This window comes from Leptosomus discolor, chromosome 1, assembly GCF_034619465.1.
Source record: "Leptosomus discolor isolate bLepDis1 chromosome 1, bLepDis1.hap2, whole genome shotgun sequence".
NCBI classification, from domain to species: Eukaryota; Metazoa; Chordata; class Aves; order Leptosomiformes; family Leptosomidae; genus Leptosomus; species Leptosomus discolor.
This window is the reverse complement of record NC_141391.1, coordinates 164,046,938-164,068,330: the sequence shown is the minus strand read 5'-3', so window position 1 is coordinate 164,068,330 and position 21,393 is coordinate 164,046,938. Positions and strand designations below refer to the sequence as shown.

At 47.2% G+C, this 21,393-nt stretch overlaps 1 protein-coding gene across 2 annotated transcripts; it reads left to right on the top strand.

Annotated features, from left to right (window-relative positions):
* The first annotated feature begins 225 nt into the window (after positions 1-225).
* On the top strand, positions 226-13,777 carry NFAM1 (NFAT activating protein with ITAM motif 1). 2 transcript variants are annotated; one of them, XM_009959679.2, is made up of 6 exons: positions 226-402; positions 2,529-2,867; positions 3,944-4,053; positions 6,660-6,758; positions 11,412-11,498; positions 13,640-13,777. In XM_009959679.2, the coding sequence occupies exons 1-6, from the start codon at positions 348-350 to the stop codon at positions 13,697-13,699; spliced, it is 750 nt and encodes a 249-aa protein (XP_009957981.1). In that variant the 5' UTR covers positions 226-347; the 3' UTR covers positions 13,700-13,777. The 2 variants fall into 2 exon arrangements, with proteins under 2 accessions (XP_009957981.1, XP_086325891.1); XM_086469765.1 differs by having other exon boundaries at positions 251-402; positions 3,950-4,053.
* Positions 13,778-21,393: the final 7,616 nt, after the last annotated feature.

Genomic DNA, 21,393 nt, shown 5'->3' with positions numbered 1-21,393 from the left:
CTTTAAATGCATGTGATATTTTATGGTCATCGGGAGACAAAGCTTATAGTCTTATTTTAAAGAGCTTATGGTCTAATCTTTGGACACCCGCTGGTATGTGTAACACCATCGTAATAGTACAGAGAAACGAACCCCAGTGCGGGGAGGAGTCTGACCAAAAAGCAGAAGAGCCTGCATCTGCCAGGAACAGCCTGCCAAAAGCCGTGTGTGTCCATCCCACCTGTCCCTTTGTAAACGGGAAGGGGTCAACCAGCTGCTCGGGCGTGGAAATACCTGGCGAAACCCCACCTCTTTTGCCTTTTGGATCTTCATGTCTGGTTGCTTTCTTACAGCCTTTGACCCCCATCATGGCCTCTAATCTAAGAGTCATCTTCCTGTTTCCTTGGTTGCTTCAGTACGGAGGTAAAAAAACCATTTTTTAATTCTATTTGTTTACTCTCACGTTTGTTCATATTAGGGCATTTCCAGCTGCTATCTTTTGCTAATTTCCAGAGATCCCCTCTAGGAATTTGCACGCTGCTGCTATTTCTGTCTTTTAAGCATTTCAAAGCTGAGAGAGAGAATCCTCAAGAAAGGAGGAACATGGGAGAAGGGTTAGATAACCTAAATAAAATGGTTTGGCTTTTTCCCTGGCATGTTCTTCTCAAGCTAATGGCTCCTGGGATACTGCAAGAAGATGAATCTCTCCTCTGTTTTGTTATAACAGTGCTTAGCCATGTCTCGTATGGAAACTATATTCTTGTGTGTTCTGCTGGGTAGAGATGAGGAGAAAGATGATGAATGATGAATTATTTTAGAAAATAAGATCCAGAAGAGACCGCTCGGGTTATCACTACCACAGTGTCTGCAGGATTTTCTGTTACTGTCTTTCCATAATACTGTATCTAGTGTACACAGGATCGTGCACTCACAATGCATGAGCACATCCCTTAGGACTGTACTGTATCTCGGTTGCTTTTACAGCTAAGAACCTTTTTTCTAGTGATGTAACCTAAGCTATTCCTTACTCTCAGGCTATTGTCCCCAGCTATGTCACCTGTAGAGGATTTTTATTAACGGACGTTGCTTCCCAACAGTTCTTTCTGGGCAGTGGCCGTGCCCTTCCTCCATTCTTGCCCCCACAACACTTCCTCAGCGCTCAGCCTTCAGCAGCCCTAAGTCTGAGTTGCCTTTTCCGATGCCGAGTCCCGCTGTGCAGAGGTGATGCTGCTGTTGCGATGCAGCGTTAGTGCATGATGACAGGAAAGCGAGCCTGGCTGCGCTCTGGGACAGTTTTAACGCCTTGTTTTGAGCCTGTTTGTAGATGCAGAACGCCAGGGAACCCCATCAAAAGCATGAATGGAAAAGCCCGCCCATTCCCTACTTTCTCTCTCTGCTTTTTTTTTCCCTTCTATTTTCATGGCTGAAAGAATCCTTCATTTTGTAAGAAGACTTGCATGTTAGTTCTGGTTCCCTTTTTTTTAAAGACAGCAGTGGTTTGCATGGGACACCCCTTAAGTTGCTTTATATGTGGTGTTACGTCACCTGCCAAACAAATAGATCCAGAGACTGCCTGATATTAAACCCAGATTTGGCTGGAAAGACAAAGAGGTCCTGTACCCCAGGCTCCTTACTAGCCTATGGCTCACGCTTAGCTATTTTTTTTATATTTTTTATTAAACAAAACAGGGAGTGAACTATGGTGTGGTTCCCCATCTGTGCTTATTCATCCTCTCTTGTAACTCCCGACATCATTGTCTACTGAATTGCAGTGATAGATCACTTTCAACAGCCCTTTCTGTGTAAGGAGGAAGCACATGAAGGGCACAATCTCCCATCTCTCTGCCTAAGATACTGTCACGTATAGATACTTTAGATCTGCAGTCTTCTGCAGATAGTTCCCGTATCTAGCATCGAGTCTTGCACTTTGCTGCCCATTTACAGCAGCAAAAGCTTGGAGTGATTAAGCTGTGTCTTATTTCTCATGGTGCCGGTGCTGGCCCCTGTACACAATATGCAATTTCCTTCCTCACTTGTGCTTCAGAAATACGCAGTCCCACTGGGAACACCTGCTTGCGTTCAGCACCTTCACTGGCGCAGAGTCATCACATGGCCACACGTAGATGCCCAAGCAGAGGCTTGTACCTCTGGAGGTTCAGGAGATGTCCGGCTAGTGTTTGTCTTGGAAAATCGCTTTCTATTCATCCGCTGTAAATACAGTCTCACACCACTGCAGAGTCAGTTCACTTCCAGCTTCATTTCCTGTCTGTCTGGTGTTGTACAGAGGAGCTCACAAGGGAAAAGGGGAAGCCTGTGAATGCAACAGGCTCTCACAAATCACGCGGCAATTACCTAAGAGCTGTGGCAGATCACACAGGGCACGTGCTCTGAATCACTCAATTTCTGACAAGGGCCAACACTGCACGCTGTGGGCACGCTTCCTGACATGCAGCTATTTTCACTGTGTTATCCTGTCTTTGGGGCAGCAGTCCTCTCCTGACTTAAAGTGATGCTAGGTGAGTGCTAACAATTATTACCATTCATTACAGGGGGAGTTTTTGATGTACAGCAGGAACCTCCAATCCAGGTTGCATTGCTCAAGGAAGGAATATCCATCCCCTGTAAAGTCATCTTCCCTTACATGCCGAAATACACCACGTTTTCAGTCTTCTATTACTGGATTAATTCACTGAACCAGAAAATATCCATCGATAGTAAGATCCAGAATGTAGCCATCCCTCTTGGAAAAGAGAATATGACTGCTGCCATAACTTTCAACCACACAATCATGCCACTTAAAAGCACCTCTTCTACTGGCACATACTACTGCGAGGTCAAATGGAATGACATCCAGAAAATGGGAAAGGGAGTGTTTGTCCTTGCTAGAGGTAAGTGAACAACCATAAAGGAAGGGCAGGCGGTTAAAAATCAGCTGTGTCTGGCTATGAAAAGATGATCTTTGCTTTTCTTTTCCTCTACCCAAACACGCTATGAAGTCAGGTGGGAAGAATACTTTATGCCCAATACTTAATGCCATCAGAGTTGCATGAACTTTACACAGGTGACCTGTGCTACTGTTCCCAATGCACACAAAGGGCCATGAAGATGCCGTAATTTTTATCTGCCCTGCCACAGCCTCCTGGAAACAGCAGGTTTAAAGTTAGAGTCTAACCAGGGAGGCTGGGCACTGGGTCAGAGGGTGCTTTTAGGTGTAAGTGTTCAGGACACAATGCGGTTTGGCCTTTAGCAGTGTGACAGAGATGGCTAAACACAAGGTCAGTGGTTGGGTGCTCGCTGTGACCAGATGTACAGGTTAGGTGCTCACCGTTAGGGACTCACAAACACATTAGGGGCTCACTGTAATCCCTCCCCCTTTTCCATGTGGTACAAGGAGTCAGCTGTTCCATTAATGCACAGGCTGGAAAGCAAGGGAGAGCTTCATGCCAAGGTAAGAGAAGTGTTACAGAGAAGTGATAAGAACGTGCATGCTGCTGACTGACTGGATTTGTGTTACTGAACGCTGGATATGAAAAACTTCTTAGAAAGTGTAAATGCAAAGAGCTGTGACGAAATGGCTTTGCTACACTGGTCAGAGGTTGCCTGCAATACCCACCCTGCTAGTTTGTGTGGCCTGTGGGCTTTCCACCATCTGTCTTTCTGCCCCTACCACTAAAGACCTTTGCCAGCCTCTACCTACCACCTTTCTTGGCTCTCATAGTTACGTCACCTCCCTCTAACCTACATGAAGTTCAGCTGCTTATATCCTGTCTCTTTTGCGTGACTCTTCAGCTGCACCCTCCTCTCTGTTCAGTCAGACTGGGTCTTGAAGGGTGCGTGCATCTGTGCCACTGTATTCTGCACTGCTTCTGTATTTTAGTTCTCTTAGGGCTCTTTCCAGTGTTAAAAATGCAGCAGGATTGTAGCTTCCACTCACACTGTGAACCTTTTGCCTTCTTTCTTACAGATACAGGGTACAAAGAGACCTGTTATGGGTGGGAAGTCCTCGTTACCTTTACTGTTCTTCTTGCTGCATTAAGCATCACTGCAACAGCTCTGCTTCTGCGGAAAAGAAAGGCAAGTTATAACCAAATAAAAAGCAATACTTGACATGACCCATTCTAGGAATTTAGTTCATTTGCTTCAAACTTGGCTGGATTGGAAGTGCCCGTGCTGAAATTTTCCATGCTGGGTGTCTGCCTCAGGTTTATTTTCTTTTTTTAAGTTCAGTCTTTCTAAGAAAAAAAGATTACAGGAAAGAAAAAAGGAGTCATTGATTTGTCCATTAAATAAATTCTGGCAATCATTTTGACTTCGACATGCTCTGCTTTAGAGCAAGGATCTGACACAGTGCAAGAAGTCACACTAGCAGTGTGCTGGCCCTGAGAACATTCAAGGAGTTGTAGCCTTGTGATGGGTTTTTTCAAAATTGCGGTTTGTGCATGCATAGTTGTGGCTCTTGTCCACGTAGCAGCTCAGTTGTCTAAAGGAGCCCCTGTGAGGCTGCCTTTCTACATGGTGCCAGTCAGACAGGTAATGTCCTGTGCACCCAAGCAAGTCTGTTGTAGCCCTGTTGGCAGGAGGGGGCAGGACTTGACCTGTTTCTAATCCTCTTTCAAGATGGGGGCTACTCTGGTTCAAGGGTACAACCTGATTGCAAGGAGACTGTGCGACTGTGTTCCTGAGCCATGGCTCAGGCACCATAGAAGAAAACAATGTGCAGTGTGGAAAGGTTGGGGACCAGAGCCTTGGGCATGTGTTTGGCAGAGAAAACATTAAGAGACAGAGTGAGAGGGGAAGGTAAGGACAAGAATCCCAAGGAAACCTGTGTGGAAGTCCCAACTAACTGAAAAAAAAAAGAGAGAGACAAGGACTTGAGGAGCAACCTGCTTAGTTGACTCTGCTTTGAGCAGAGGGGGATTGGACTAGACAATGTCCAGAGACACCTTCTAACAGCAGTGATTCTGTGAAGAAAGAACATCTGGAGGGAAACTCAGGCTGGAATCCAGAGCGAGGAAGCACTGGAGCTTGGAGGAGGGTGTTCAGACTGGACTGACAGGGCCTCTTGGGTGAGCAAACTAGTGGCACAGGTTGGGACCAGCTGGATAAGGCAGTGGAAGCTGGGATGAGTAGCTCAGGGTGAAGGGGAAACCAGGAGTGGGGAAGAAAGGATGTAAAAAGGAGGAAAAGAAAAGTAGGGCTGAAAGATCTGGATGAGCCAGGGGCCCTGTGGAAAAAACTCTGGAGTCCTGACACTGAAATCCCTGTTGTTCGGGGGAAACCTACTGCTCCTAGTACAGCCGCCCTCAGGCATTCAAATAGCATCTTCTGCATTCTTCCAGACATCTCAAGGCTAGCTTAAAAAAAAAAAAAAATTGTCTTTTAGAATGGAATTTAGGGATTGTTGTTTTCTAGGTGGAGTATGCCCCATACTTACTCTTTCAAGCTGCTCTCTGCCACGACAGCAGACTCTCTGCATGCATTTTTATGTGGGGGCTGTGCTGCTGGTACAGTCCTACGACTCCAAGGAGCATCAGGCTTCAGCACACACAGTCAGAGATCATGAAGTTGAAAAAAGAATGGCAGCAGTTCGCAGACCTGCTAATCTCGTGAGACTCACCTTGCAGGCAGTCTGATAGAGGGGGAAGGAGTGTAAGCAGCAGAGTGACTAGGCTGGAGACAGGCCCCCACCTCTGCTTGCCTCAACAGCGTCTCCATGGGGATGAGGAGGGAGGCACTGTCACGACTTGCAGATTGGCATCTGTAGGTTTTGAGGTGGGCCAGCAACTCTCAGACCTATGGGCTCTCCTTGGGGCCCAAAGAGATCGTGCAGTCATTACATTTGCCCTCCTGCAGAACACAGCCCATCTTTCTCACCACAGCTTGCTCAGACCTGCTGGTTTAAAAATGTTTATCTTTAAGAGAAGCTATTTAGCATCCTCCTTAGTTACTAATGGACTGGAAAGCAGTTCATCGTTTTCATGTGATGTGAATATAATCATCCCACTTCTTTCTGAATTAGAACAGAGATACTTAGCAAAGCCTTCTGCCTTTTCTGCCTCCTCTCTTCCTTGCTGAGCAGGGCTAACCCTTATCTGTGCATGAATGGAACGTGTTCAAAGAGAACTCATCTGATGCAAGAAACATTTCAGAGGAAGCGACCTTCTTCCTTCAATTCCATGCTGGACTTGCACGTTAGTGTATCACTGACTATATGTCATCATTAATGGTCGTCTGGTGCTCTTCTCTAGACTCTGCATATTAGCAAAGGCTTCCTGGCCAAATCCTGACAAAAGTCACTGCATTTTGCCTCTTTGAAATTCCCCTGCACACTCTGAACAGGGCCCTGCTTTACTCCGTGTCCTACAGCATTGTTGTGGGCTGTTAAATACTTACACCCTCTGTCCAGCTAACTTTCGGTGGTAGAAGTGATTTTTGTGTACGTAGAGAGTCCAGTTCTCCTTTCCACTGCTCCACTGTAAGTCGTCAGACTCCTCCATTCTATCCTGTGGTGAGGAAAGGGACCAGCCTACCGTGTGCAGAGAGTGACAGCACTCTTTGCCGTGGAAGCGCTCGAGGGGTGTGTGTGAGCAGCTGGCTTTGACATGGCATTGGTGCTCACTTCATCTTTGAGGAGATGGTGTTTTCTCCAAATGTATCATTTGGTGTTTTGTCCTGAGCAGGTGTTGTGCCCTAGAAGGAACCAGATAAATATCCTGAGAGAGAATGTGAAAACGCAGCCCCCTTCAGCCAGCCCACCGCCACCGCCTCCTGTCTATGATGTGAGTACCAGAATCGCCCTCCATCCCTTCTGTCCACATCATGGTACAACCTTTCCTTGCATCATGGTACAACCCTTCCTTTTCCTGCCCTGCCACGGTACAGACACCACCAATATTAGGATGTGAAACGCAAGCAATGCCTGCGTACAAGCCTGGTCCTGGTGACTTTGCTCCTGTGCTGTGCCTTGCTTAGCTCCTCTCAGGACTGTGCATGCTGCAGGTCTCCATCCTGGTCCCGCTCGTGGCCTCCCCAGTGCCAAAGACTTGCACCATGCCCTGCTGGGCGGCAGCACCTTCCCCTCTGCCAGCAGCATGGCAGCACAGAGCAGCAAGTGTGGGGCCAGAGAGGGTTCCTGGTGGTAGGAGTAGAAGGGTCTCTAGAAGTCAGGAAGGAAGAGGGGATCTCAGCCGTACTTTGTACTGTATAGTGTCTCAAGGACGTGCCCTTCCCAGCTGAAGAACGATGGATAAGGAAAGGGGCAAGAGAGAAGTGCTCCCCCCAACAACCTCAGCTGTTTAGAGCTCCTGCTATAACACCTTCAGCAGTGTCAGTGTCACAGACCACTGCAGTCCTGAGCAGGCTGACTAGCTTTCAGGGGGAAAAGGGCAGGAAGGAAGTGAAGGGAGTCTCTTTTTTCGAGCATTTCTCTTTTCATTGCATAGGATCTCCTTTTCCATTCCCCAGACTGGGGAACACTGACTGCTCCCACTCCTCAAGCCCAGTAGCCACAGCCTCATAGTAATAGGATTGGAGTGGCTCTCCTGAAATGTCAGGCTCGGACCTCAGCTACCTCAAGTAACCATGACCCCTAATCCCATTTACAACCCATCCAGCTCCATTTAAAATGGGTTCCTTTTTCTCCCTTTGCTCCCATGGGAATGCTGCTCCACTGAGAAGGAGGGGATTTTTTTTTTCCTGTGATCTGTGGGACAAACAAGGAGGAATAAAATGAAAGTGAGTAGAGAAGGATGTTTCCTGAATATTAGGAAACCTTTCTGACTGTAAAGTCTATAAGGGATGGAAAAGTCTCTCCGAGGAAAACCTGTAAGCTCTGCTGCATTAATCATTTAAACTAAACAAAGCAAAGCTCTGGAGAATGTACTACAGAGAGGAGCGAAGCTCTGCCAAGGAGGCAGGAGACCTGATAAGGGGCAGATCTGAACAAGAGGATGCGCCTGCCCCCTTCCCATTCTCACTTTGCAGGTGGTGGGGGCACCATTTTGTGGCCTTTTAATTTTTGAAGTAGAGGTTTAAAAGAAAGCACTAAGTATTGTATGTTTATTCTGGGCAAAGGCAATGCTTTGGGTAAAGGAGGTTGCAGGTTATCAACCTTTTCATTTGTACCAACTGATTTCCTTTTAATTCAGGCTTATAAAAATCCGAATGGGTAGTTTCCTGCTGAAGTGGATGATTTCTGCAAGGAGACAAAAAAAAAATCAAATCCATTTCTCGCTCAGTCGGCCTCGTCATGCATCCTTAGCTCCATCTTAATTACATGTTTCATCATGTTGCTCTGTTCAGGAGGCCCCACTAAGGCTAATACAGCAAGCCAGCAGAGCCAGCCTTAGGCACAGGCAGTCCCAGAGCTGACTGGGACCCTGCGCCCGCAGTGGCCCTATGGACCTGGCCCAGGCAGCCTTCCCCTGAAGCCCATTAAGCACACGCCAGCTGCACAGGGCTGTTAGCCAGCCCAGTGTGCAGGGTAGGTGGCTCAGCCCTCTTTGGCAGAGCTGCAAGCAGCCTCAGACCATCTCTGGGGTGCTGGGGGTACGAGCCCGCCCACTGGAGGTTACTTTATCATGGAGCAGCTGCTGCGGGGTGACTCGTTCAGGCATGAAGCGGCAGCTCCTGCCGCAGACACGGCACACGGTGAGAGCAGGGCTGCGAGGTGAAGGGCCGAGGGGGGGGGAGCATGGGCCTGCGAGGTGTAATGAGGAAGTTAATGTGGGAGAGAGGGCGAGAGCGCCCTGGGATGGAGACCCTGCGTTGGATGGGCCCTCAGGGCGGGTGAGGGGAAAGTCAACAAATATTATTTCCTTTGAAAGATGACTCTGGTGCCCCGCTCCTAAATTTTGTTGGGACTCTGCGTGGTGTAAACCCAGCCCTGCAAAATGCATTTGAAATTAGATGCACTGTGAAAACCCATTGGTGTTAAATCGGATGTTGAGCACAGTGTTTAATTCATGGGGAGGGCAGAAATCTGTGGTCAGCATTGTGGTAAGCTCAGGCAAGGAAAAGGGAAGGACAAGTGAGAAGTAACTCCAAGTGATGAGATAAAGAAGGAGGTCAGAGATTAGGGGATGGGACAGGAGGCCAGATGTGCTATCTGTGGGGGAAAGCAGGAGGTCAGTCTGGAAAAATATCGGATCAGGAAACCACAGTGTCCTTGCAGGCCTGGAGCTGCGATCAGGAACAACAGGAGGCAGCATTGGACATCAAAGTAAGGGCTTGGAACTGGCTGGTGGAGGTCATTAAATGGTCTGTGTTATCCTGCACGGCAGCAAGGCTCACCCCTGGCATGGGAAGGGTCCTAGCACACTTTCTGCAAAGCAATCCTGCTGAACATCCCTAGGAGCAAATGCCTTTCCCACTGGCTCTTCCAGGTGCCCCAGGGGTCCCTGGGGGTGGGTGTATGCAATGAAAAGCAGCAGGTAGCAAAAAGCCCCAGTAATAAGGGGGCACCTGGGCACCCACTTTGTTCCCACTGCACTGCCAGGTGTTCCTTGACCTCTTTGTCCTCCTGCAGCCCCAGAGCAGCTCTACCTGACTGCACTGCCCACACCCAAACCTATTCCTCTGTCTTCCAGCTTAGCTGCCTAGTTTAACGAGCAGTTTGGAAAGAACAATCCAGGGGACTCACTTCATCCGCTTTAGACTTCAAACAAGCTTTTCTGAGCAGCAAACATAGCTCCTGTGGCACAGGCGAGTTCCAGAGCGCAGGAGCTTTTCCTGGTGCGAGGGAGACAAGGAGGCTGCTTGGGGATGGGAAGGCATCTGCCAGCAGGGAGGAGAGAGGCCCGTGTGCCTCTGCTGTGACAGTAGCAGGTGGTCAGTGGCCAAGGAAAAGTAATTAATTTGCAAATGGCGGTTGGAGACACCAGCTTTCCAACTGGCCACCAAAGGACCAGCATTTTCAACAGCCTCCATGGGAAGAGGGCTTGTGGAGAAAGGGAAATCTTTTTTGGAGGCTAAACACCAAAAGGATCCTTCCTGCTTGTGAGTGGCTTCAGACTAGAGCAGTGGCAGAGGCTGCCTGTCCTGCCAAGGGGACGTGGAGCCAGGCTGCAGGGAGCTAGCATGCAGGATGAGGTCCTCACTGCAAGAATCACAAAGAGAATTGAAAATGAGGATGGGGAAATGGGATTTTCTGTGTGCGCATGTGCACATGTGAATAGTTGGGAATGTCTGTGTAGGCAAGTGGGTTGTTGGGAGCAGGAAGCAGACAGGTGAAATAATTTGACTGTTCCCAGAGGAGGAGTGGGAATGGGAGAGCTGTGTGGCACTCCATTCACTGTGGACCCCTCCTGTCTAAGTGCCTGTTTGTTCCAAGCCCTGCTCCCAAATGCTGCTCCTCTATTGTCTGGTCCTGTTCAAACCACCGTCCTGCTGGCCACGATCCCTGAAGATGCTGAGCATTTGCGACTCCGGATGAAATGATGGGGGTTCAGGTGATTGGCAGCCCCAGAATCAAGACTCCATGTTTTGCTCATCCTCCTTGCTGTGTTACAGGGCGCCTCGCTGCCTTTACAGTGTCTCCACTAATACCATCTGCCCCTCTTGCGGCCGGAGCTCCTCCCATCTTCCTGTTGCCAGAGAAACAGCCACCTTGGCAACCTGCTGTCATCCTTGAAACACACATGGAAAAGTCCTCCTGATTGTTATGTTTGATCCTTCAGGCAGATCTGGAACATCACTCAAACTGACACGCATCTCCTGTGACACGATTACCTGGGGGACCCGTGGGTGCACATGCATGTAGGGCGTGTGTGTGTTTCTCTGCGTAGCTGTGTGGGACCACAGATATGTTTGAGGGCCTGGGAGTGTATTGATTTTTATTATTATTCCTTGCTCACTCTAAGAAGAGAGTTCTGGCTTGAAAAAAATAAACAAACAAACAGAAAATAAATAGAAATCATGCCCAATGTAGGGTTTCCCATTTTCGACAGCCCCTGTGCTCCAGGACCTCAGCCTCACCTCTCTTCTCACCCTTGTGTGCCCAGAATAACCATGAGGAAGTGCTTGTGGGTGTCAGGCATCTAAACAGTCTTGGGGACCACAGAGCACTGCCGGTTACCTGTGGTCCCCATGGTGCACAATATCCTTTCATGTGGCAGTGAGGTCTTTATCCTGCATTCTGGGACAATTTGGAATGGAGGGAGGTAGGAGCATTGGCACTGTTCTCCATTGCCTTACACAGGGTAGGTAACATCAAAGGCCGTCTCTGTAAGACTGAAAAAGAAAGATGATGCAGCTGCACTGTAAAGATTTCAGGGAAAAAGGAATTTGGTTTTGGCCAAGTTCAGGTCAGGAACTTCAAAATTTTGGAGATGGCAGGTGTTCCTAAAAATGTCAGGCACGAGATGGGGAACAATCTGGTGGGCAAATAGTTGTAATTTATTTGACCCCTGCTCTTTTCTCTCTTCCCTGTGCAGTGCCTGGATTTGCAGCAAGTTGATGTCTATTCCATCCTCGAGAACAACACAAACAACCCATCACCCAGAAAGAGTCCTCCAGGGAAGGTAAGGGCTGGGGCCCTGTTCTTGGAGAGTTCCCTTGGGCACATGGGGAAATAAAACCCACAGAGTCGCCACGGCCTTAAAGGGGAAGTAAGTCTGTCTCCAGTCCCACCAAAAGGGGAAAACGGGATGTGGCATCCACTCGCCAGCTGGGCTGCACGTGTAGCCTCTCTTCCCTCTTCCGGCTGAACCCTTGCTCCTGCAGCTCTACCAGTTCTGGCAGTCCCAGTTTCATGCAGATGCTTTGCTGTATGACGTACGCTGAAAGGAATTGAGGGGTTTGGCATCGCTGCTCCCTCTGAACAGAATGGACGTTCATGGAGAGTTGGCCAGATGCTGGTCCCCTCTATTGCCCTTTTAGATTATTTAGGCAGCTGAGAAGTCCTCTGGGGTAGAGGAATCTATGCACCGGGGGCAGACTCTGGACACAGCTTTGTTATCACCAGCATTAAGCACCTGAGATCCATTTCATGGTAGCAGAAGCTAAGATGGTCTGAAGAGAGGATGGACTGATACAGTCCCTGTCAGCTCTAGGGCTCGGGAAAAGGCAGTGTGGGTAAAATTTGGGCTCAGATCTTCTTGCTGGGCTGGGAGTTAGGAGTTAGAGACAAGGAACTAAATCCACTCACAGTGAAAGTAGCTGCAACTTGGAATATGCAGGTGCAGATCAGTTTTGGGAGCCACACGAAGCAGCCCAGAGGCCCACACAACCCTCTACCCTGCCTTTGGCAGGCATCAGCTGTTTCATAGGGACAAAACTTGCATCAGGCACCCCAGGGAGTATTTCCTTCCCGTCCTCAGAACTTTGTAGTTCTTTCCCCCTCCAGACCTCTTATCTGCTTAAAAAATATATTCACTCTTCTAACATTCGAAAATGTTCCTCAAAAATGTCTCCTGCTTATTCCCATTGGCATCCTGTTGGGGAGAGTTCCCCAGGTTGCCTATGCAGTGCGGAGCATGGTGCCAGCTTCAGTTGGCACCATCCCTCTGTTTCATGAAGGACAGTATTTTCCAGTGTCAGAGGCATTTTCACATCTTGCACCTTTTAGGAAAAGGTGGTCTAAAATCAAGCGGCCTCCTCTGTGTCAGAGCTACTTGCCATGTGGTCTGGTCTGGAGGCCACTGGCCTCCTGCAGTTACTGCTGTGGGTGACACCACAGTGGCTGGTGGCAGCAAAGGCAGTGGCAGGTATCAGACTATTGAGGGGAAGGGTGGATTGTTTTATGTAGGCTGTCTTATACCCCAGTGCGTTCCACTACTGTTGCAAGTACCTTGATCAGCTTCCCTCTCAGTCATCCTGGGCTGTGACCACCTGGGATGCTCATCCTCCAGCTGGCTGTGCCAGAATGTAACAGGGTGTTTTCCCTAAGATGGAGACTTGTGAGCCAGTGGGTTTGGCCCTTGAGTGGGAGCCGGGATTGCTGAGCTGTGGCTGACTCTCCAGGCCAGCCCTTGCTGCAGGGTGCTGAGGGCAGAGGGGGAGCTGTAAAGGGAAGCAGGGCAGAGATCCCCTGAAACAAGAATATTTGCATGCTGTCGTGCTGGACCGTCAGCCAGCTTGGGTAGCAAGGGGTTAATCCTGCATGCTTTGGAGGTGCCTGCACTCAGCACTGCTGTAAAATGTTTCCCTTTGCTGGTGGCAACAGAGAAAATGCTAGTGTAGGTAGGGCTTCATTCACCCGGTGGCATTTCAGCTACTTGCTGTGTAACCTTGCTTACAGCAGGCCTGTGCCACGCAGCGCTTAAAATATCAGTCTGTCAGCACCTTGTCTACACAAGGAACGGTCGTGTGGAATAGACTCAACTGTTGAAGAAACAGGATTGAGGAGGTCAGGGAATTCCTCCTTCACAGAATCCAAAGTGATTTATTTTTTTACCAAGTCCAATTTTCCCTCCCCTCCCTGTCTGACAGCTTTTTGGGGGAAGAGCAACAAGTAAAGGAGGCATCTTTATCCCTTGGGCTGGATTAGTCACGTTCGTCTCTGGTGGAGCAACATTTCTCACTGTGGTGGCTTCCATTTCAGCGGATCACTTATAGCCATTTCTAACAGAACAAATGTCAGCGTCTGCTTATTAAGAATTAATTCATCATATTTTGAATAATTCTCCTCTATTTCTTTTTTATCCTTTTCATCATTCTGCAGACGCCTAAGAAGCAAGCAACTCTAGAAGAATCCTCTGATACATTGTATGAGAATATCTAACAGGGAAAATCTGACCCTATGTGGACCAGACACCTTTCTGTGCAGCAGAGCTACTCTCTTACATCCCCAGTTCTCTGCCGAGATCCACAGCGGCTCCAGGGCACAAACACAAGGGACTTGTGAACCCCCGGGCCCTTCTAAACTGCCCTTCATTAACAACAGAATGCAGCTGCTCAGATCCCACCGGGGCTCCGTCTGCATTGATGCAGCAAAGCTGTTTTGCAGCAAAGCCGTTTGATGCAAAAGAAAAGCTGCTTTTGTCAAGCACTCACTCTTAGAAATGGTGCAGATGGGATCTATGCAAGTTTCTCTCACCTGGCCTGGCTGAAATACTTAAATCTCAATCCTTTGTAAATGATCGGACAATCCAGAGACCTCCCTGGTTGCTGGCTTGATCTTCCAGTCCTGACCTGCAGCAGTCCATCTGATCCTGTGCCTACGGCTTTCCTGACATGGCCGTCAGGCCTCCATGCATAGTTTAACCAAGATCCAAGTATCCACCTGCGCATTTTTCCTTTCTCAGGAACCCCACAGTGAAACATGCTTTCTCATAATCTGCTAATCCCATCAAGTAGTCACAGATGCCTGCTGTGACCATACTCAGTCGACTCAAATCAGTGCCTCCGAGTGTCTCCGAGTAAATGCTTTCCCTTCAGCAATATCAGCAGTATACGGTGAGGACTGGATGCATGGACAGAGATCAAGATGGAGAAAAGGAAAACAGAGAAAATATCCCTGCCTGGCGACATGGCTCAGTGGCAGGGCCCTTTCAGAATAAGGAAGAGGAACAAGGAGCTGGGAACCCGAGGAAACTCCTTGCTGGGGCTGCGTAAGCTAAATGGGTCTGGGGCTAGGTTGCAGCCCAGAGAAGTTCAAGCGAAGCTCCCCAGTTTCCTGTTCTTCTTGGCAATGGGCATTATTATCACTTGGGGTTTTGAGCCTCTGGGGGAGCAGGCGTGGTACCTCTGCCCCACCAAAACTGATAGGTTTGCCTTTGTTGCAGCTGTTTGCCAGTATTTCCCCAAAAGGGTATAAGGCTCCTTTACCCCCGCCCCCATACGTTATTTGGCCAGGTAGACCAGTTCTGAAACTTAGAAAGACTGGAGGGAGGAGGAAGGCCCTAGAGGTGAATTTTCTATTCAAGCTCTTCTCTCTCCCGTCAGCTGGAACTTGCCTGCCGTTTGTGCTGATGTATATTCTAGTTCTGATAGGGAAGAGGTTACATTAAATATCCATATAACACGATCAAACCAGTGGATCAAAAAGCTAAGGCTGTTTTATCTCAGATTAAAAAACAACAACAAAATAACAACCAAGCAAAACCAACCCAAAATAAGAATATGCAGCATAACTTGAGAGGAATCATAGAAACCTCTTTAAAGAAGAAGATCAAATTAAAATTGAGCTCCAGGGTCATAGGACGCTCTCTAGTTGAAGATAATGTTGCTATGCATCAGAGATAGAGGCTATGGGAAATGTCTCCGGGGTCTCCAGCCTTCCTATACTATGTTTAAAGAGATAATCCGCTTATTGCTTTGCTCTTTTTATTAGAAGAGATTTCAAACATGCAATTTGGACCTTCTTTAACCACAGGAAAATGTTTTTTCTCTTCCCAGTGTTGAGGAATTAATTTCGGAAAGAGCAATGAATAGACAGCATGGCTTGTTAGACCCATTTTCCATTTGTTAAGTGATCGCAACAACTACAGATAAACATTTTTGAAGTCAACAATTGTAGTGTTTACTAATACGACCAGAAAACATTTGTGTTCACAAAAGAATGTACAGAGGATTGTACAGATATAACAATTCCTGTCCTTAACAAATTTGAAGAAACGATGAGATGGATTATAAATATGCTGTGGTATGGCAATAAAATATTCAGCAGAAGCTGGTGGATTAGATGAAAAGTGAAAACTTTCAAAAGTTTTTGCTGCTTAGTTTTTGTGTTTTGCTTTTTAAATTCTATAAACGCTAAAAATACTGGGTGCCACTGGAACTTTCCTGGCAAGGATCTCACTTTGCAGTGACTTGATTTGTCTTGTCTTTCTGTTACCTTTTAAATAGTGTGTTTCTTACATTTATGCCTCAACAATTCTATATATTAAGTAGCTGCAGCTGTCTAAAATGAAACATGAGAGGAAGAATGGTATTTTAAATAAAAAGGCTATTCTAGAACAGCCAGTGCTAAAGTACTGGAAGAATGAGACCAGGTTCTGATCAACTAAGTGAAAAAGTAACAATTTCCAAGAAACACTGGCAAGTCTGGGGATTTGGGACGTGCGCCAAAGCTTGCCAAAGTTGGGGGGAGTCGCTGTGTTGATTTCAGTGGGTTTTGGATTGGCCCTGCAAGGGTAAAAGGCTGCTGCATGAGAAAGAGGAAGTTTGAAGCTACATAGCCACAAGCTAATATCACTTCTTTAGCATTGTGTGCCATGGGCAGCTGCAGTGGCATCAGAGTGTGTGAGAGAGAAAGGTATAAAGGAGAAGGCTGTGAGAGCAGGGATGTTTTAAAAAGGTACGGAGCTTTCCAAGGAGGTATGAGGAAATGCCTTCAGGCACAGGTAGGAGGGACTGGGAAATAAAATTTATATAATATTGGTATAGCTACTTTGTAGTAGAGATTTGCTCAGGAAAAAGGCAGTCATTTGATCTTTTTGTCTTAGCTGGCTCTATGGCCCATGAGAACAGATGCAGAAAATAAGCATTACTAGCAAGAAGAAAGGAGTTAATTTTTAAACTGTTGAGCGATTGGGGAAAAAAAAAAAAAGAGAAATGAAGGATTGGCTCCACAAAGGTGAAGAGTGATGACTGGCTTGTGTTCACTCTTCACGTCTTGCTTTAAAATGAATGTTGAGAATGGATTCCTCTTAAAACCTGTGTCCCTAAGGGCCTCAGCTCCACTTGGTTCCCCCAGCATGGTGCTGTTATGCACAGAGCATGCTTTCAGGTTATGGGGGTATAACCTTTGATTCACAGGTGTTGAATTTCCTTTTGTATTGACAGGACTTCAGGGAAGTGGAGACCCATTATCAAAGTAAACAGTGGTGCGAGGTGGAAATGTGGTGCCTGCCACCTTCTAAAGGAGGTGCCGTGTTAGCACTGGGATCCATCAGGTGTGAGCCTTTGGTCCTGAGAGATGCAGCCTCTCACCATGATCATCCTCAATGTGTTGTCTTAGCTGGCATTGCTGCAAAGGGTGTTGGTGACACTGAGGTCATCTAGTCCCTTTGAAACAACTCCTTCACAATGCTTTACAGCAAATCCTAATTTGAGAAGGCAAAACCCAGTCGTTCATTAGTTTGTTGGTTTCATCCTTTTCTGCAGAGGAAAAACTCTTGCATGGGTACTGTTCTGTCGTATGAAACACGCCAACTATATTTTGTCTTTATCTGTAGATAAGAAACACCTTGTCATGGTGGATAATGACAATGAAATGTATGTCCAAGGTGTAGTTCAAGGTGTTCTCCTTCATTGCTTCTGTCTTCTACTCTTTCCTTCTCAGGGGTGTCACTACTGTAAATGACCTCTAATGACCCAGCTAGAGCTGGTTCTTTATCAAGGAAGGTGCTTGACTGAACAGCATCCAAGTGAAATAGTTATTACTGCTCTGGCAGTTACAGTTATTACTGCACTGACCCACCCAGCAGTGCCCTAAGGCTTTGTGAGTCTGGGCCAAGGGCAGGGGTCTCTTCCTCCTGCTGGGCTGTCTCTTGGAAAGGGCTGGTGTTTCTTCAGACCTTGGCCATGCAATACTGTGACCCTGTGAGACAGGGATTTAGGGAAGGCAGTGAGTGAAGCCACCAGATGGTGCCCTAGGTCCTCTCTGCTCCCTTTCCTGTCCCCTGCCTGCCCACATCCCCCTGCCAGCTCCCCTGGTAGCCCCCAGACCACAGACTCCCAGCGGTGGGCACCTACAGCCATGCAGAACATCCTCAGCCATGACTGTCTTCTACCCTGGGGTTGGTGCCTCTGGCACCCCTCACAGTCTCTGTGCCGTGGCCCAGGTGCCACCAGCACCTGTGAAGAGATGGGGACAGGGCAGGTTCCCCTCCTTTGCATCCATGAAGTCTGGAGAAATAGCTTCATTGGATATCAGCGTCTTGGCACAGGGCTGCCCATGTGAGGGACGGGACGGTGGCTGCTGACACCATCATTGGGTCAGACTGGCATCTGAAATGCAAAATTGGCCAGATGTTGGGGGCTGCTTGGAGCTGCCACCACTTTCCTTCGCCACTTGGAAATGGTATCTTCTCTTGGCTTTGGGAAAATCTACTGTATGTCCATGGTGAAAAAATCCTTTGCAGCATATGCTGCTCCTCTTCTTTGCTGTGTCAGGAAGATGCTGAAGGCTCAGATACTGCTATTTCCGTGTTTTGGGAGTCTGTGGTGGTCAAGTTTTGCTATGCACAGTGAAGTATCATTAAGAGTTCATAAAGAAAAAAAAAAAAAAGGTCAGAGAGCTCCAGTGACTACCTGATCTCCAAGGGAAGAGGAAAATGTGAACCTTCAATTTCTTCTCCTGCTTGATTTTAGGGCAAGCCTCAGAACAAGAAAGACAGCACAAGAAAGACAAGGACCTGTTGAAGTGAGTCCAGAGGAGGGCCACAGAAATGATCAGAGGGATGGAGCACCTCCCCCGTGAGGGAAAGCTGAGAGACTTGCGGTTGTTCAGCCTGGAGAACAGAAGGCTCCAGGGAGACCTTATTGTGGCCTTCCAGTACTTAAAGGGGGCCTGTAACAAAGATGGAGGCAATGTTTTTAGCAGGGCCTGTTGCGATTGGAGAAGGAGTAATGGTTTTAAACTAAAAGAGGGTGGATTTAGACTATATATAAGGAAGAAATTTTTTACAATGAGGGTGTTGAAACACTGACACAGGCTGCCCAGAGAGGCAATAGAAGCCCCATCCCTGGGAACATTCAAGGTCAGGTTGGATGGGGCTCTGAGCAACCTGATCAAGCTGAAGATGTCCGTGCTCATTCCAGTGGGCTGGACTAGATGGGCTTTAATGGTCCCTTCCAACCCAAACTATTCTATGATTCTAAGCCAGCCTCCACTTACTGTGAGGGATAAAATGTTTTTCTTTGTCAATGATAAAACAGAAATGCAGGTTATTATTAGTAGCTAGTAAGTTACTAGGTTCTCTACTGTTAATAACCAGGCCTTTAAGCTGTGGATCTGCAAGGTTCGCAGCACCAGTGGTGCAATGACACAGCCACATGGGGACAAAGCACGATGGTGCTTTGACAATACCCGGCAGGTTCCCATGAGAAGTGACACAGGAGGGCAAGTTGTCAGCTCCTGAGGCAAGGACTGTTTAGGCAAGAGGGGAGGGCTCTCATTCTGGGAGGGAGTCCTTCTGCTCACCAGCTAATGAAAGTCTCCTGGAGCTCCGCTTTTCCTTCAACTCTTTGAAATATGTGGGTTGTGCTATATTGCTCTGGGCCAAAGGAAGATTTGGATATACAGCTGGTAGGGCCAGGCAGGTCAGCCACCCTGCTTTAAGGAGTCAGAATGTAATTATCCAAATTGGAACAGGGTGAACATGGAAAAGCTAACATATGGGCTTCTTCAAAATGTTATGTCTTTTAATAACCAGTCAGGGCCTCTGGTTTCTATCCCATCTGAAAAATTAGTCTGCCTACAATTTTATGTAGTGATATCTGAGCACTTCCAGGGGTAATAATTGTACCCAAAATACCTGTACCACAGGGAGCTTCCCTCCCCTGTGAGGGAATTAGCCCTGTAATGCTGCTAACAGTGCTTTTGGCACTGACATGTGCCATTAAAATCAAAGATTACAGAAGTCCTTGCAAGGCTCAGTACGACTCAGCTTCATACATGGAAAAAATGGAGACTCAGGAGGTTAATGGAGTCTCAGGAGGTCAAATGACTTTTCCAAAATTGCAGAGGGTCAGAGGTGAAGTTGGGAACAGAATTCAGGTTCCTATGTTCTTATTTGTGCCAGGTTGTCCAGGTATGAGCCCGTAGCTGGGTAAATAGGAGCTGCTGAGCTCCTTATAGTTTAGGAAAAAAAAAATTCTTCCAGAGTCACCAGCACCAGTTTCTGTAGCACTTTGCTTTTCATTTTTGATTTCTCATGCAGGTATTGATCACGTCTGCCTGGCTGAGGTCTGTTTGCTGAGGTAGCGGAGCTGCAGGAGAAGTTACTGCTCTCTTTTACAGAAGTATCCACCATTTTGGCAATAAAGAAAGCTCATCAGAGCCAAATTACTATGGAAAGCCCAAATATGTATGCCATAATTCCGCAAATAAATGTTTAAGGAAGGAATGTGCTGAGTTGCTGCTCATCTACCCCATAAAGTCTTTCTGATTGCTGAAGAAGTTCCTGAGCTTGTCGAGAGGGTTTAGACAAGGAAGAGCAAATGGCTGCAGCTGAGTCTCAAAGGTGCTCTCTGCTCGTGTGGAAGGGAGGCAGGGAAGTCCCTACCATCCCAACAGTTAGATGCTGGAGAAGAAGGAGGCATGAGGAGAGGCGATAACGCTGATAATTACGTGAATGGAAATCCTTGCCATTCTCTTTAATGTTTAAAGGAAACCACAGTTTTGAGGTGATGTAATTCCTGCTTGGTTGGGTTGTTTATTCAAGCCGTGCAGCGCTGCGCTAGCACGTGGGGAAGAGAAAGTAAAACTTCAGCTCGGGTTTTACTCTCTCGGGAATTCTGTACACTTTCAGACTTATTCAGATCAAGGCAGGGTCTGAATCTGAAGTACAGCAGCTCTTCTGGCATGGCCCTCTACAGACGGGCTCTTTGCTAAGGAACGTGCAAAACACAGACAGGGGTTTTGGAGAAACCAGTTTAGTAGGAGGAGCTGTAACTCTTCTTCTTTTCCTCCCCAAAAGATTTGAAATAATTTTGCTGTCCATAAAAATCAGGTTAGCTATTTTGGGATCTTCCAGAGCTAAAAGGAATGTAGCACCTCTCATTTCCAGTCATGATAAGTTACTAGATATCAATTCTTAATTGCTTGATGAATCGAATTTTCAGAGATGACAGTACCTGTCCTAGCACTTAGACAAGAGCTACACTTAGAAGAAAGGAGAAAACAATTCCTTTCTTTTCTTTTTTTTTTCTTCTTTAAGCATAGCCTGCAAGGTAAGAGCATGAAATTACAGAGGTTTGTAATATATGTTGTCCTGAGAAAGATGGGCCATTAGGCAGAGTGCACGTGAAACAGCCAGAGGTTTATGATAAACTAGGGAGGTGTGATGAATTAATTGCAGCATATGCTTCAGCAATTCATTACAAGACTACTTCAAACCCAAATGTTAGTACACTTCTATTTGCTGTATGCTCTTGTGTGTTAAGCCATGTTTTTCATTTAAGTAAATAAGCAGAAAGGTTTCCTTCATGGAGACCGTGACATTTCTATATAGAGAAAGGCCATTTAAGGTCAATGATCATGGAGGACTATACCTTTGTGTGCTTGGTGTATAGTTGGACTGATAATTATCACTGCACATGCCTCCCTAAGGGGTGTTGTTAAAAAAATATAGACCAAATAACCAAACCGCTTATAGAACATTTATAAAATTGTTTGGGCTTTTTTTTTTTTCCTCCCAGTAATGTGTGTGTGGCACATCCGGGATGAGCAGCAACATGACCTATCAGCCCTTGCTTGGGAGGAATGTATTATACTGTCAGGGCTCCTTTTCTGTATGACAGGCAGAC